Raw genomic sequence first — 17,978 nt, forward strand, 5'->3', positions numbered from 1 at the left:
ATGACAAATAATAAAAGGAGCTAACTCTTCATATTTATTAATAAAATACTAACATTTTATTTAATAGTAACCTTTATATTGTAATGAAGGCTTTGATATCAGTTTAATGGATTAAGTTTTTTTTTTTTACCTGCGACTGATCAGGTAGAAAATCTGGTCGAAGGGAAGACTTAACACAGTCGCCACCAGCACTCTTTGATGAATAGTCGAGGCTTTTAGAATCTCTCCCATCTAAGTCCCATATTGTTGCCTCTTTTCCCTGCAATAATAGTTTACTGTATGGAAGAATAACAAGAAAAACAGAAATAACTGCATCCAAGTTTACGTATGGTGAAAGAATTAGAATCTTAAATCTATTGAAATTAGACAAATTACAAAATATTTACTTAAAACCATCATATAGGTGTATACCATGACTAATCTTTCTACCTTACCTTCTTGCCACCTTTAGGCTTGGGACTTTTGGTCTTATCCAGCTTGGAAGTCTTGGGAGTCCCTCGTTTGGTGAACAATTTCTCACGATTTTTCCTCATTGTCTCTTCATCCAATTTATTAGAATTTTCTTCAGTACCACAAGCATTCTCAATCTTTAAAAACAAATTGCAACCCATTACTGTGAAAACTAAGATTTTTTTTTAACAACATAATAGCAGTTTCCCACCAAGGCAGGGCAACCTGAAAAAGAAGAAACACTTTCATCGTCATTTACTCCATCACTGCCTTGCCAGAGGCATGCCTACACTAGCTAAAAAAAAACTGCAACATTTCAACACCCCTCCTTCAGAGTGCAGGCACTGTACTTCCCACCTCCAGGACTCAAGTCCAGCTAACCAGTTTCCCCTGAATCCCTTCATAAATGTTACTAAATTTAAAAAGACAAACTTTTGTTATTCTTTTAAGGTCACCCTGCCTCAGTGGGATACAGTCAGTTCATTGTATACAAAAAAAAAAAAAAAAAATGTAAAATTGCTTTGGCAATGACGTCTGACTGAAGTATGCCAAAGTACTGATTTCTACTATGTTGTGTTGCATACAATAAATGTGTGGATTTTCACAAGAATAAACCACTGCTTAACAAGAAAACAAAATTAAAAATATTGTCTTATATTTTATTATTCCTTTTGCCCTTAGAAATATGAACATTATAAATTACCTAACTAAAGTGGTACCCCGAGTTTTGGCCATAATTCGTTCCAGAAGGCTGTTCGAGTGCTGTTACCGAACAAATTTGTTCCCATGAGGAATAATGTAAATTAGATTAGTCCGTTTCAGACCCCCAAAAATACACTTACAAAAGCACTTACAATAATACAATTACATAATTGTTCAAGTTGGGAGCTGTACGAAACTTGGAGTACCACTGTATTACAAATACAAAGTTTATTCTCTATAAGGATTACAATGCTGAGTTTACAGAAATTTGGTTATTGTGTGGCTTACATGTAGTAAAATAGTGATTACAGAGTGTACCACTAGAACGCTTAGCATGGCTAGGCATTTCGGGCAGACTTAGTTTTATTCTTAATTGTAAAATATTACAAATTATGAGGTAAGTTGGTATTATGGCTAAGTGACTAAATACTAGTTTGTGAGTTTAGCAATGTAAATGCTTTTGTTTTGGCACAGTACATAGTTTCAGTATTGGAGTATCACAGGATTCATTATTTTAAGATTGAGATTAATATTTCTGTTTATGGTCAAATGAGTCAGTGAGTGTAAGTGTGAACCACCAGGTGGTATTCGTGTAGTTAGTTGACAGGGTGTATCAGGGAGATAAGATGCTTTCTAATGGTAGTTTTGAAGGTATGAATGTGTCTGCAGTTCTAGAGTTCTCAGGTACGGTATTCCAGATTTTAGGGCCTTTGACATACATTGAATTTTTGTAAAGGTTTAGTCGGACACGGGGAATGTCGTAGAGATGTTTGTGTCTGGTGTTATGCCTGTGGGTTCTGTCACAACTATCAAGAAAGCGTTTTAGGTCAAGGTTGATATTAGAGTTTAAGGCCCTGTAGATGTAGATTGCACAGTAGTAAGTGTGGATGTACTGAACAGGGAGTAAGTTTAGGTCTGTGAAGAGTGGGGGGGTGTGTTGCCAGGGATGGGATTTAGTGATTATTCTTACTGCAGCTTTTTGTTGGGTTATTATTGGCTTTAGGTGTGTTGCTGCAGTTGATCCCCAAGCACAAATAGCATAGGTGAGGTATGGATAAATAAGTGAGTGGTATAGTGTGAGAAGGGCATTTCGCGGCACGTAGTATCGTATCTTGGAGAGGATCCCAACTGTTTTGGATACTTTTTTGGTTATATGCTGGATATGGGTGCTGAAATTCAGGTTGTTGTCAAGGTATAAGCCTAGGAATTTGCCCCCATTATTTCTGGTAATTAGTGTGTTGTCAATCTTAATGTTAATTTGTGCATCTCCTGCTCTGCTACCAAACATAATATAGTAGGTTTTGTCAGTGTTAAGCGTAAGTTTATTGGCTGTCATCCAAGTCGATATTTTGATCAGCTCCTCATTCACAGTGGTGTTGAGGGTGGCAAGATTAGGGTGAGAGATGACATAAGTCGTGTCGTCAGCAAAGAGAATGGGTTTCAGGTGTTGGGATACGTTTGGAAGGTCATTGATGTATATGAGGAAGAGCAGGGGACCAAGGACACTTCCCTGCGGAACTCCAGTATCAAGTGGCCGTGTTGCTGATGCTGTGTCTTTAATGGTGACATACTGATACCTATTAGTAATGTAAGATTTGAAATAAGCAAGCGCATGGCCTCTTATACCATAATGATCAAGTTTGTGGAGTATGATGTCGTGGTCTACTGTGTCAAAAGCTTTTCTTAGGTCAATAAAAATTCCTAGTGGATATTCCTTATTTTCCAATGCTGTGTAAAGCAGATCTAGCATTTTTATGATTGCATCATTAGTGCTTTTATTTTTCCTGAATCCAAATTGGCAGGGGTTGAGTATGTTTTGAGCCGTTATAAATGAATACAGTCTCCTGTGCACGAGTTTCTCAAAGATTTTGGATAGCAATGGTAAGTTAGATATTGGCCTATAGTTGTTTAAGTCTGTAGGTGATGCTAAGCATCACCTGCTCGACTTACGACCACTCGACTTACGACCGTGCTTTTTATGCCAAATTTCTGGGAAATAAACAACTATTTGTGTTGTACACAGTGTTTATCCTAAACCTTACAGTATAAAATACAGTACTAACAGCATAAAAAGTAAAGTAAAACATGAAATACCAAAATAAAACAATAAAATAAAGTCATTACAAAAATGTTTTGTTGATATTCAGTAGTAAAGTTCGACTTACAACCATTTCAACTTACGACCGGTTTCTCGGAACCGAACTCGGTCGTAAGTCGGATGGTAGGTGTACAATATTAGAACCTCTTACGCAAACTTCAATGAATATTAAATATTTTTATTACTAAAATCTACATACCTCAACATGGAGATACAAGAGCAAAACTTTACCTTTTAACCGTGTTCAACATACTAGTACACAAATGCCTACAGTGTGTCCAATGTATTAGTATGCACAATTTTTCATACCTACAAATATGTCTCCTGCCAATATTTTTGACCTCAGCACAACTCTTTGGGTCTTCTTCCATCTCTCTGCACATTTAAGAAAACTAGGGCCAGCAGGGTGCACACAATGTATTATGGTTAACTACTCAGGTGATGACTATGTTCAACATACTAGTACACCTCACTAGCCAAAGTAAACAAAGAAACCAGGAGCTGTTGTTCCACCACAAGCTTCCCTACTAGCAAACAGTGTGTGCAAGTGGCTCAAAGATTACTTTTTTTTTTTTTTTTTTTATTATCACACCGGCCGATTCCCACCAAGGCAGGGTGGCCCGAAAAAGAAAAACTTTCACCATCATTCACTCCATCACTGTCTTGCCAGAAGGGTGCTTTACACTACAGTTTTTAAACTGCAACATTAACACCCCTCCTTCAGAGTGCAGGCACTGTACTTCCCATCTCCAGGACTCAAGTCCGGCCTGCCGGTTTCCCTGAATCCCTTCATAAATGTTACTTTGCTCACACTCCAACAGCACGTCAAGTATTAAAAACCATTTGTCTCCATTCACTCCTATCAAACACGCTCACGCATGCCTGCTGGAAGTCCAAGCCCCTCGCACACAAAACCTCCTTTACCCCCTCCCTCCAACCCTTCCTAGGCCGACCCCTACCCCGCCTTCCTTCCACTACAGACTGATACACTCTTGAAGTCATTCTGTTTCGCTCCATTCTCTCTACATGTCCGAACCACCTCAACAACCCTTCCTCAGCCCTCTGGACAACAGTTTTGGTAATCCCGCACCTCCTCCTAACTTCCAAACTACGAATTCTCTGCATTATATTCACACCACACATTGCCCTCAGACATGACATCTCCACTGCCTCCAGCCTTCTCCTCGCTGCAACATTCATCACCCACGCTTCACACCCATATAAGAGCGTTGGTAAAACTATACTCTCATACATTCCCCTCTTTGCCTCCAAGGACAAAGTTCTTTGTCTCCACAGACTCCTAAGTGCACCACTCACTCTTTTTCCCTCATCAATTCTATGATTCACCTCATCTTTCATAGACCCATCCGCTGACACGTCCACTCCCAAATATCTGAATACGTTCACCTCCTCCATACTCTCTCCCTCCAATCTGATATTCAATCTTTCATCACCTAATCTTTTTGTTATCCTCATAACCTTACTCTTTCCTGTATTCACCTTTAATTTTCCTTCTTTTGCACACCCTACCAAATTCATCCACCAATCTCTGCAACTTCTCTTCAGAATCTCCCAAGAGCACAGTGTCATCAGCAAAGAGCAGCTGTGACAACTCCCACTTTGTGTGTGATTCTTTATCTTTTAACTCCACGCCTCTTGCCAAGACCCTCGCATTTACTTCTCTTACAACCCCATCTATAAATATATTAAACAACCACGGTGACATCACACATCCTTGTCTAAGGCCTACTTTTACTGGGAAAAAATTCCCCTCTTTCCTACATACTCTAACTTGAGCCTCACTATCCTCGTAAAAACTCTTCACTGCTTTCAGTAACCTACCTCCTACACCATACACTTGCAACATCTGCCACATTGCCCCCCTATCCACCCTGTCATACGCCTTTTCCAAATCCATAAATGCCACAAAGACCTCTTTAGCCTTATCTAAATACTGTTCACTTATATGTTTCACTGTAAACACCTGGTCCACACACCCCCTACCTTTCCTAAAGCCTCCTTGTTCATCTGCTATCCTATTCTCCGTCTTACTCTTAATTCTTTCAATTATAACTCTACCATACACTTTACCAGGTACACTCAACAGACTTATCCCCCTATAATTTTTGCACTCTCTTTTATCCCCTTTGCCTTTATACAAAGGAACTATGCATGCTCTCTGCCAATCCCTAGGTACCTTACCCTCTTCCATACATTTATTAAATAATTGCACCAACCACTCCAAAACTATATCCCCACCTGCTTTTAACATTTCTATCTTTATCCCATCAATCCCGGCTGCCTTACCCCCTTTCATTTTACCTACTGCCTCACGAACTTCCCCCACACTCACAACTGACTCTTCCTCACTCCTACAAGATGTTATTCCTCCTTGCCCTATACACGAAATCACAGCTTCCCTATCTTCATCAACATTTAACAATTCCTCAAAATATTCCTTCCATCTTCCCAATACCTCTAACTCTCCATTTAATAACTCTCCTCTCCTATTTTTAACTGACAAATCCATTTGTTCTCTAGGCTTTCTTAACTTGTTAATCTCACTCCAAAACTTTTTCTTATTTTCAACAAAATTTGTTGATAACATCTCACCCACTCTCTCATTTGCTCTCTTTTTACATTGCTTCACCACTCTCTTAACTTCTCTCTTTTTCTCCATATACTCTTCCCTCCTTGCATCACTTCTACTTTGTAAAAACTTCTCATATGCTAACTTTTTCTCCCTTACTACTCTCTTTACATCATCATTCCACCAATCGCTCCTCTTCCCTCCTGCACCCACTTTCCTGTAACCACAAACTTCTGCTGAACACTCTAACACTACATTTTTAAACCTACCCCATACCTCTTCGACCCCATTGCCTATGCTCTCATTAGCCCATCTATCCTCCAATAGCTGTTTATATCTTACCCTAACTGCCTCCTCTTTTAGTTTATAAACCTTTACCTCTCTCTTCCCTGATGCTTCTATTCTCCTTGTATCCCATCTACCTTTTACTCTCAGTGTAGCTACAACTAGAAAGTGATCTGATATATCTGTGGCCCCTCTATAAACATGTACATCCTGAAGTCTACTCAACAGTCTTTTATCTACCAATACATAATCCAACAAACTACTGTCATTTCGCCCTACATCATATCGTGTATACTTATTTATCCTCTTTTTCTTAAAATATATATTACCTATAACTAAACCCCTTTCTATACAAAGTTCAATCAAAGGGCTCCCATTATCATTTACACCTGGCACCCCAAACTTACCTACCACACCCTCTCTAAAAGTTTCTCCTACTTTAGCATTCAAGTCCCCTACCACAATTACTCTCTCACTTGGTTCAAAGGCTCCTATACATTCACTTAACATCTCCCAAAATCTCTCTCTCTCCTCTGCATTCCTCTCTTCTCCAGGTGCATACACGCTTATTATGACCCACTTCTCGCATCCAACCTTTACTTTAATCCACATAATTCTTGAATTTACACATTCATATTCTCTTTTCTCCTTCCATAACTGATCATTTAACATTACTGCTACCCCTTCCTTTGCTCTAACTCTCTCAGATACTCCAGATTTAATCCCATTTATTTCCCCCCACTGAAACTCTCCTACCCCCTTCAGCTTTGTTTCGCTTAGGGCCAGGACATCCAACTTCTTTTCATTCATAACATCAGCAATCATCTGTTTCTTGTCATCCGCACTACATCCACGCACATTTAAGCAACCCAGTTTTATAAAGTTTTTCTTCTTCTCTTTTTTAGTAATTGTATACAGGAGAAGGGGTTACTAGCCCATTGCTCCCGGCATTTTAGTCGCCTCATACGACACGCATGGCTTACGGAGGAAAGATTCTTTTCCACTTCCCCATGGACAATAGAAGAAATAAAAAGAACAAGAGCTATTTAGAAAAAGGAGAAAAACCTAGATGTATGTATATATATATATATGCATGTGCGTGTCTATGAAGTGTGACCAAAGTGTAAGTAGGAGTAGCAAGATATCCCTGTTATCTTAGCGTGTTTATGAGACAGAAAAAGAAACCAGCAATCCTACCATCATGCAAAACAGTTACAGGTTTTTGTTTCACAGTCATCTGGCAGGACGGTAGTACTTCCCTGGGTGGTTGCTGTCTACCAACCTACTACCTATAGAAGATTACTTATTCAGTCAAAATTTATTACAGTTTTATTATAGTAACAGTGGAATTCAGCCATAAATAACACCAATTACATTTAACCGGAGGATAACACAGTAAAGTCAGTGTGAATAATTTCCATATTCTGATGAATATTATACTCTAAAATACTTGCAATGTTATAAGCATTCATTGCATATAGCCTATAAGACAAAAATAGAAGAAGAGTAGAATAAAAAACGTGTAATTATACAGTAAACATACTATATATATACATACTATGTATTATACAGTACAATGCCTGCACTTTAAAGGAGGGGTTTGGGATATTGGAAGTTTGGAGGGATATATGCTTCTTATATATGCTTCTAAACTGTCGTATCTGGGTGCCTTCGCAAAGACAGTGATTATGTATGATTGAGATGAAGGTGTTATATGATGATGAAATTATTTTCTTTCTGGGGATTTCCTTTCTTTTTGGATCACCCTGCCTCAGTGGGAGATGGCTGACTTGTTAAAATAAAAAAAGTACACCATATTTACAAGCCAGTAAAATAAATCACTGACTTATTTCCATGTTTTTAAAAGTAATACACTCAGCAACAATTGTAATGTTACAAGTATTCCTTGTTGTACATAGCCTTCAAAAGACTAAATAGTAAAAAAAAATATAAACCAATTACTATATTGTACGTACATCTGCTGTATAATCTAAGTGAAATAATGCAGGTAAGCATTTCCCCATGCTTGAAATGTTCAAACACCTTGAAACACATCTAAAGAAACTAGTATAGTGTTAAACATTAAAAACAATTAAAATAAGAAAAAAATCAATCATATCTTGGCATTAATTAATTGCAAAATGTAAATGCTGCACGCACTTTAACACCGCTGTCGCCGATAAGTGATCCTTTTTTCACCAACTTCAACAAGCCATCATACATTTTTACCAGATTACATTCGTTTTAGTCAGATTCAATTCTGAAAAATACACTATTGAACTATAGGAAAAGGGAGGTTTTGCTTTTTTCTTTTTCAAAATTTTGCCACACCACCAGGAATTTTTTTTTGCCCACTTGCCACAGCTAAGGGGTTAATTGTGAACAGAGTATAACAAATACTACAAAAAAACTTAAAGGTGAAGAGAGACCACTCACATATCTGTAATCCCACCTCGTATATTCATACTTCAACTCTTGTACAGTGGAACCCCGGTTTACGATCAGCTCCCAATGCGACCAATTATGTAAGTGTATTTATGTAAGTGTGTTTGTATGTGTATGTTTGGGGGTCTGAAATGGACTAATCTAATTCACAATATTCCTTATGGGAACAAATTCAGTCAGTACTGGCATCTGAACATACTTCTGGAATGAAATACAGTGGACCCCCATTTAACGATATTTTTTCATTCCAGAAGTATGTTCAGGTGCCAGTACTGACCGAATTTGTTCCCATAAGGAATATTGTGAAGTAGATTAGTCCATTTCAGACCCCCAAACATACACGTACAAACTCACTTACATAAATACACTTACATAATTGGTCGCATTGGGAGGTGATTGTTAAGCAGGGGTCCACTGTAATATCGTAAACCGGGGGCCCACTATATTGTACTGTCAACAAATGACCAGCTATCTGCATACGGCCTTGAATAAGAGCTTCAGTTAATTTTATGGTAAATGACGAGGCAAAAAAATAACAGATCACGGAAGTATAATCACTCAAACACGTTTAATCCTGCAACTTACCTCCTCTACATCATTACTATTAGGGACATTAACAATTTCCTCTTCCTCCTCCTCTTCCTCTTCTTCCTCTTCAATCTCTTCTACTCGACTCCCCTTACCTGCAAAAATGAACAATCATTCAAATGTAAACCACTAAATATAACACAACTCTAATTATGCCACCTTTTCTATTCACAACCACATTTCTCGAGGAGTGTACCTATCGGCTGGTAAGTTTAATTAGAAATGGTTATAACCCAAAGATACCTGTATAGCCACACATATCTCACCTATAATCCTTAAGTTTTTTAAGACAAGACTGCTTCAAGCATCTCACTTTTCTTTCTATTTTAAGACATTCATTATAAAACCCTAGTCATTTTTGAGGATATAAATTCATTTTCCTGTCTTGGTTAAGAGTAAAATATGAAATCTGTTATTACACACATGCACTAAATATAACCCAAGCAAAATCTTCAAATTAAAAGAAATTAAACAAGTGGAAAAATAAATTCATCTACTTACTATTGTTATTGCACTCATTGTCTTTCTTCTTGCCTTTACCTGGAATGAACAGAGAGGTCAGTAACCCATCACCAGATAATAAGAGCATGCATTTTATCTGGTTAAACCTTTGTTGAGCTTATCATAGATCATAGATCTAAACTTACTCCCTGTTCAGAACATCCACACTTACTACTGTGCAATATATATCTACAGGACCTTAAACGTTTTCTTGATAGTTGTGACAGGATCCACAGGCATAACACCAGACACAAACATCTCTATGACATTCCCCGTGTCCGACTAAACCTTTACAAAAATTCAATGTATTTCAAAGGACCTAAAATCTGGAACACCCTACCTGAAAACTCTAGAACTGCAGACACATTCATCACTTTCAAAACTACAGTTAGAAAACATCTTATCTCCCTGATACACCCCGACAACTAACTACATGATAACCACCTGGTGGTTCACAATTACACTCACTCACCCACTGACTATAAACACAGAAATACTAATCTTAATCTTAAAATAATGAATCCTAACTAGTCATAAGTTTGCCTATGATACTCCAATATAGACACTTTGCATTGTGCTAAAACAAAAGCATTCACATTGCTAAACTCACAAATTATAATGTAGTTACCTAGCCTTAATACCATAATCTGTAAGGATTTAACCCTTTGACTGTCGTGGTCGTATATATATGTCTTACGAGGTACCATGTTTGACGTACAGTGGACCCCCGCTTAACTATCACCTCCAAATGCGACCAATTATGTAAGTGTGTTTGTACGTGTATGTTTGGGGGTCTGAAATGGACTAATCTACTTCACAATATTCCTTATGGGAACAAATTTGGTCAGTACTGGCACCTGAACATACTTCTGGAATGAAAAAATATCGTTAACCGGGGGTCCACTGTATATATATACTCATAAATTCTAGCGGCTTCAAATCAAGCAGGAGAAAGCTGGTAGGCAGTGCATAATGAGAAAAAAAAAAAACTCCGACCATTTTTTTTAATTAAAATGCCGACTTTGTGGTCTATTTTCGTATAGTATTTATGGTTGTATTCTCATTTTCTTGGTCTCATTTGATAGAATGGAAAACACATAGAAATAAGAGTGATTTTGACTGATTTTACTATAAAAAGAACCTGGAAATGGAGCTCAAAGTAGGGAAAATGTTTGATTTTTGCCATGTTCAAAAGTAAACAAATGATGTCATTGTCCAATAAATGTCCAACTAGCCATTCTAATATGCAGTCATGAATGGGTTATGTTATTTATACAATTATTACAGTATTGCAGTAGTCTGCATAATAGTAAGTCTTCTATTTTTTGTTTGAATAAAAATTCAAAATAGAAAGCAAGAGTAATATCAGAGGGGCCTGGAGACATGACTGATGAACAAAGAAAATGTTATTTTAGAGCCAGGAATGTCTGCATTGTTCATTCTGGACCTTATTTTGAAATTGTCATATTTTTTAATTTTCGTGATATTGCCCAAATTGCAAATTTCTGACCATGTTATTGGGTAGTTGAAATTGGTAAATGGGCAGTTTCTTGTACTCAATCGATAGAAAAAATGGAGTTCTAAAGAAATAGCTATGAGTTTGGTCGACTGGAACAATGGAATTAGCCGAAAATAGGGCTCAAAATGGGCGAAATCGCCGATTTGTAAACATCGCCGAGGTCGCTAACTACGCAAGAGCATAACTCCGTCAGTTTTCCACCAAATTTCGTTTTTTTGGTGTCATTACAATCGGGAAAAGTTTTTCTATCATTTCGTAAGAAAAAATAATTTTTTTTTTTTTTTAAATTTTGCGACACCAGGAGACACCTCAGGATTGGGGGTTGCGACAGTCAAAGGGTTAATGTTAAGAATTAATCTAAGTCTGCCCAAAATGCCTAGCCATGCTAGGTGTCCTAGTGGCCCCTTCTGTAATTAGTATTTTATAACATGTAAACCACACAATATCCAAATCCTGTAAACCCCACATTGTAACCCTTATAGAGAATAAACTTGATTTGATTTGATTTGATATATACAACTTATGATTTCGCTTATAATTCTGCGATTCTCTAAGCCCATCCCGGTCGTATAACACGAGGATTGGTAGAGGCATAATCCTGTCCACTAAGCACAGGAGATCACAGGTTATGAATGACATTCACCCATACATGAACAGTAAATACCATTATGCAGGAAACTTTCATAATTACCCTGAGAGAGACACTGATATAAACAAGTACCAAAACATAGTAGATTAAAAAGCTGATATATATATTATTTTATAGTACTTATGAAGAAAGTGGTACATGGTAAAATGCAGTACAGGTCCACATTCCTTTATCCGATACCCTTGGGGCCAGCAGTGTTTCAAATTTCAGAATTGTTTGAACTTCAGAATGAAGGTAGGGTCTAGGGCAGCACCCCATAATCAAGCATTAACAATGCAGCAAAAATGCATGAATACTCACACTAAGTAGGATAAATAAAGACTACAAATACTATTACGGTTTATTTATAGAGTAATATATTGATAAATGAAGTAATGGGATAATTATAGACCAGAAACATGATTCTCAAGACGATTTGACAGAGGGCATTTTTGAAGACTTCGTGTCATCTGTCTTATTAACATAGGTTTCTGTCTAAGCAATCTCTAACTGAGTAAACTGCCATAATCTCTTGCTCACAGATAAATGCATGTTGTTCAAGGCCAGCAATTGCTTATTTGTATTTAACACCATTTCAGCAATTTCACCATCACTCAAGGAATGCACAACAGGTGCATCATTGTCAATGTTCAGCATTTCATCAATGTCAGCTTCCTGCAACTCCATTAGCACACAGTCATGATCTTTGTTTTTTGCCTTATACGTACTGTACAGTGTTTTCCTATTTTTCATTAGTTTTTGGTCATCACGGTCACTGTAATACTTCAGTAACTTGTCTTTGGTTCTTTAAATCATAAACAGTGGTAGTTCCAACACCATATTCTTCAGTAACAAAATATCCGCAAACAGCAGACGCACGTGTGGACACTACAAGCGCTGACACAACTTTTTGAACACTACAAGTGCTGACACACAGAACTTTTTGGATTTCAGATTTTCGGATAAAGGAATGTGGACCTGTACTGGATATATATACAGTATGACATGAGACAGTGAGGTGGGAGGCTTACAGACACATCAAATGTGGGAAGGCAGCTGCCAACCACACATGTAATTCTAGCTATCACTGGATTACCATATTTTTTGAAAGGTAAATTCTGTTTATAACAAAGCTAATCTAGGAACTGTAAGCTGTCTGGCTAGCCAACTTGTTTCTTATTTATGTATGGTACCTTAGAGTTTAGACAATACAGTATATACCAAATACAACAAACCCTCGCTAAAACAGACCTCTTTAAAGCGGATATCGGACATCCCGCTAAACATGGCAGTTTAGTGGGATGTCCAATTAAAATAGCAATGAAGCGAAATCCACTATATTGCATGGCTGTCAAGCCCAACTCCACAATCACAAGCTTGTCCAGTCTGGGTTTTTTCTGGACACCTCCATTTTCATTGTTCCTGAGCAGCGGGGCCAATGACTCGGCCCATGGCAAACCAGGCATTGCTTTTCCCATCTCCAAATGCCCAGTTTTGGAGAGCTTGTACATCATTTTATCATCAGCTTCCTGTTTTTAGTCGATAGGCGTGGTCTTCTGCTGTTGTAGCCCATCCTTTTCAAGGTTCGATGTGTTGTGTGTTTAGAGACACTCTTCCATATACGTATGTGTACCACTGCAGTAACACATGGTTCTTTGAGTTATTGTCACCTTTCTGTCAAATGAAACCAGTCTGGCCATTCGCCTGTGCGGCGAAACATTTCCTAAATAAAGATTCCCATATAGTGCATAAGTGTCTCAATCTTCAACTTATCGGTTTTCAAAACCATTCATCACAACTGTCAGACACTGCATCATCATGGGATCTTGATACAAAGAATTCTCCAACTTGTCCTACCTTTGGACGAAGACCTACTTCGACTAGTGGATGTTACCACTATGACCCCGCCTCACCTGACTACAGTATATAAGCCACGTCTACAGTCCTATGCTGTACATCCTACAAGATTGATGGACTGAACACATCGACTCCAGGCTGAGGGACTGATTACCTCAATCTCCTCTTCTTGCACCTCTCTGCTTTGTATTGGACTGATGAAGCCACTGTGTGGCGAAACGTTTCCTAAATAAAGATTCCCATATGGTGCATAAGTGTCTCAATCTTCATTAGTAAAGTTCTTGATCCCCTAACCTTCGTGAATGTGGAGGGCTTCCTGTATAATGGAAGGAAGAGGGGGTAGGGTCATCCTAGGCGAGGTTAGAGAGAGGGGGTTAAAAGAGGTTTTGTATGAGAGGGACTTTGATATCCAACAGGCATGTATGTGAGCATGTTACAAATGAGTGGAAGCAAGTGGCTCTTATGGTTTGATGTGCTGCTGGCAAGGTAACATTTATGATCAGTTTCATCACAGGCTTTGACCCTGGCTGTGTCAAGAATGCTTCCCAGCAAAGGATGATGAATGGAAAAATCAAATGCTTGCTCAGGATGGATTCATGGGAAAAGTATTTGCTGGTCCCTCTTCAGCAAAGGACCAAGCGAATAAAAATGTAGTACATAAACAAGTTTTACTGCATGTACTTTTATTCATAAACTATTGAAGCAAACATTTAACAAATGAGAATCTTGCATTTCATGCAGTATACAAGCCATTACCATTCACCACTTATTAGTGCACTCTTCCATTCATGTCAGTTTATTACCATAGTATATTTATCCTTACCATCCTTCTTCTTGGCAGGCTTCTTTGGCTGTTCTCCTCCTCGATGTTTAATCATAGAGTTGACAGTCTTCATGGACTTATTAGACTCCTGGAAGGTTCGAGGCTTCTTTGGTTCCTCCTTAACCATCCTCGACTCCATCTCGGCAATTCGAAGCAGTCGGTCATAATCTTGTGCAAAGTCAAAGCTCTGAAGAAAAAAAAAAAAATATCTTTAGTGGAAACAAGTTTAACCCTTTGAGGGTCGACAGGCCCTCTCCGAGACTCGTTCTCAGGGTCGGCCAAATTTAAAAAAAAAAAAATAATTTTTTCTTATGAAAAGATAGAGAATCTTTTCCCAATCATAATGACACCAAAAATATGAAATTTGATGGAAAACTTACGGAATTATGCTCTCGCGAAGTTAGCGGTCTCGGCGATGTTTACGGATCGGCGATTTTGCCCACTTTGAGCCCCATTTTCAGCCAGTTCCACTGTACTAGTTGACAAAAAACATGAATATTTCGCTAGAACTCCATATTTTCTATTGAATGAGTGCAAGAAACCACCCATTTACCAATTTCAACTATCCAGTTCAGTGGTCAGAATTTAGCAATTTTGCCAATTTCACACAAATTTCAAAAGATGCCAATTTCTGAATAGGATCCAGAACAAACAAGAAATACATTCCTGGCACTAAAACGACATTTCCTCTGTTCATTAGTCACGTCTCAAGGCCCCTCTTACATTCTTTTGCTTTCCACTTTGAATTTTTATTCTCACAAAAAATAGAAGATTTACTGTTATGCAGACTACTGCATTAGTGTAAAAAATGGTATGAATCATATTGGCGCACTTGCAAAAGAATATTAGACTCACCAGTTGACGTGAATTGGACGCTTGGCATGATTTGTTTACTTTTGAACTTTGGTAAAAATCGAACATTTCTGCTACTTTGAGCTCAATTTCAAGGTACTTTTCATTGTAAAACCAGTCAAAATCATCTCAATTTCTATGATATGCCTTCCATTGTATAAAATGAGACCAAGAAAACTAGAATACAACAATAAATACCATACGAAAATACAGTGCAAAGTCGCTGTTTTATTCCAAAAAAAAAAGGTCAAAGTTTTTTTTTATCTCATTATGCACTGTGTGCTGCAGGATTTTTTTTATACCGTGCACACTGACCACATAGACCCATTCTTTCATATGGAGGCCTACCAGCTTTCTCCCACTAGATTTGAGGGCGCTAGAATTTAGGCGTACTAGTACGTCAAAAACCCTGGGTCGTAAGCCGTACTAGTACGTCCGAAACCCTCAAAGGGTTAAGCAACAGGACTGAGTTCATAAAATATGGGGAAACTAACACTCTACTAATTAACTAGTAGACAAGAACACAATTAATTTGAATGGAATTTTATGTATTAGGAAACAATATACAGTACCTTAATTTGTCTAGGATTCAAAATATTCAAAGAAATGGTGTTTAACATAAATTCTGAAACATGTATAACTCAACTGGTACCCAATAAGTCATTTCTTATGACAAATGTAAATGCTGAGAATAGCTTTTGTATTACTTATTTAATAATTAAGAGACTAAGTTTTCTGTATGTGGAACACACACACAAAAAAGATTTTTTTAATTTAAATTATATTTTTATATGATGTGTTATATGAAAGTATGCTCGCCTAGTTATGTTGTTGCAAGCCTTATAATGATAAAGTTAATATTTTATGGTAAAAATTTAAGCTCTTATAACTATGAATTCCTAGAAAAACAATGAATTAAGACATAGTCTTGTATTATACATCTTGCACTTGATGCACAGTAATTGTGTATTAGCAAGTTTTGAGACATATTAATTACTGTGATAAACAGTAGCTGCATACCTGATAATAGAGGCCCTGCCGAAGCTGTTCTCTGTAGCGTTCACGAAATTCTCGTTGAACATCAGAAAGGAATTTGTCGACATAAGACAACTGTAATATATTTTGATAAACTGCCACAAACAGTAAGTCAAACTCGTTGTCTAATTGTTGCTTAAGTGCTAAGTTCCCATGAATATATAATCCAGCTCCTCCTCGTTCCTGAATATAAAAGCATGAATTAAGTTCATTTGGTACTCAAAATAATTTTAGATGAATTTTAAACAGCATAGATAAACTGATGTCCTATCTTGACACAGTGGCAATTAGAAGGAAGGTATAAGATCATATCAGCTCCAGGGTTGCTGGGGGTAACTCCCCTGTTAACAACCTACTTACCCACCTGGGCCAGGTTTTTTAGTTTTAAAAAAAAATCTAGGTTTGACCTGGCAACTTAACTCAAAAAAAAATGTTATGGTATGGATATAAAGAGTTTAGTAGTTTAGATCTTAATCTTTTATGTGTGCTTTTAATAGGCTGGACAAAAATACATATTTTAAATATTGTTCATACTGTTACTGTATATATTAATGCTGCGAAGTATAATTCAGATTTATGTAATTCATTAATGGAATACAGATCAATGGTATGAATATTAAATTTTAATATATAAACAGTAAATATGGCACAGTACATCATTTCATGAAAATGGACTTCTTATAAATTTGAAAAAATCACTATCATACAGGGTAACGTAATTTTTTAAATCACAGCATAATTAACAAACAGTTTAAAATAAATACATTACAAATTTACAACCAAAAAGTCTGACGAAAAATGAAGATCACCTGCAATATTATTATAATAAAAAAAGAAGCGCTAAACCACAAGGGCTAAAGATCACCTGCAACACAACATTCCTGATGAGAGCATTAATGGCGTCAATGGAAGTTTTGAGTTGCTGGACGGCATCCTGGAAATACCAGAGCACCAGCCCACCCTTGGTTATGACAGCGAAGAAGTCTAGCATTACAGAGGTGAGAGTGATGTGGAGGTGTCAGCTGTGTCAGCTGCTGCAGCATTTGTTGTGTTGTGGTGTCAGCTCCACCAGACCCTCGACTTTTAGCTGACTCTCAATTTATTAACATTATTATTTTTCTCTGCTGGGGCGAGTCTTTTATTTTGCGATATGATTATTTTTTAAATATTATTTACGGTTATTTGTATGTCTAGTTTAAATGAAAGATGAATGTGATAAGGAAGACGCAAAATATGATTATCGTCAATAAGTATTGTATAAAGTTAACTTTTGCTCAAAATAATATAAAAACGTAATAATCTGTAAATGACTATCAAATGTAACTATAGATAACTACGTCATATGAATATATAAAACATTTATCCTAATGAAGTCGACGTTTATAACAATGTCAAAGTATATGCACCAAAAAATGTACATTTTTATCTATATAAACTGTGTATATAAGTGAATGGAAAACATGAATAAATAAAGGGATATGAATAACTTATTGAAAAGTATCTATCCAGGATAGGACTAGCAGCAATGGATTCAAGTTGAACAAACTTAAATTTATAAATGATGTGGGGAAGCACTGGTTTGTCAATAGAGTTGTACTTTGTAGA

General features: G+C 37.2%; 1 protein-coding gene across 2 annotated transcripts in view; it reads right to left on the bottom strand.

Annotated features, from left to right (window-relative positions):
• The window catches only part of SrpRalpha (signal recognition particle receptor alpha), a 37,935-nt gene extending 20,476 nt beyond the window's left edge, over positions 1–17,459 (bottom strand). For both annotated transcript variants that reach the window (XM_053797036.2, XM_053797035.2), the window contains exons 1-7: positions 17,239–17,459; positions 16,359–16,556; positions 14,487–14,673; positions 9,660–9,698; positions 9,156–9,253; positions 435–587; positions 131–259 (exon numbers count right to left, since the gene is read on the bottom strand). In XM_053797036.2, coding sequence (XP_053653011.2) covers positions 131–259; positions 435–587; positions 9,156–9,253; positions 9,660–9,698; positions 14,487–14,673; positions 16,359–16,556; positions 17,239–17,364 — 930 coding nt within the window. In that variant the 5' untranslated portion in view covers positions 17,365–17,459. The remainder of the gene's footprint in view (positions 1–130; positions 260–434; positions 588–9,155; positions 9,254–9,659; positions 9,699–14,486; positions 14,674–16,358; positions 16,557–17,238) is intronic.
• Positions 17,460–17,978: the final 519 nt, after the last annotated feature.

The sequence above is a fragment of the Cherax quadricarinatus genome, unplaced genomic scaffold (genome assembly GCF_038502225.1).
Source record: "Cherax quadricarinatus isolate ZL_2023a unplaced genomic scaffold, ASM3850222v1 Contig1264, whole genome shotgun sequence".
NCBI classification, from domain to species: Eukaryota; Metazoa; Arthropoda; class Malacostraca; order Decapoda; family Parastacidae; genus Cherax; species Cherax quadricarinatus.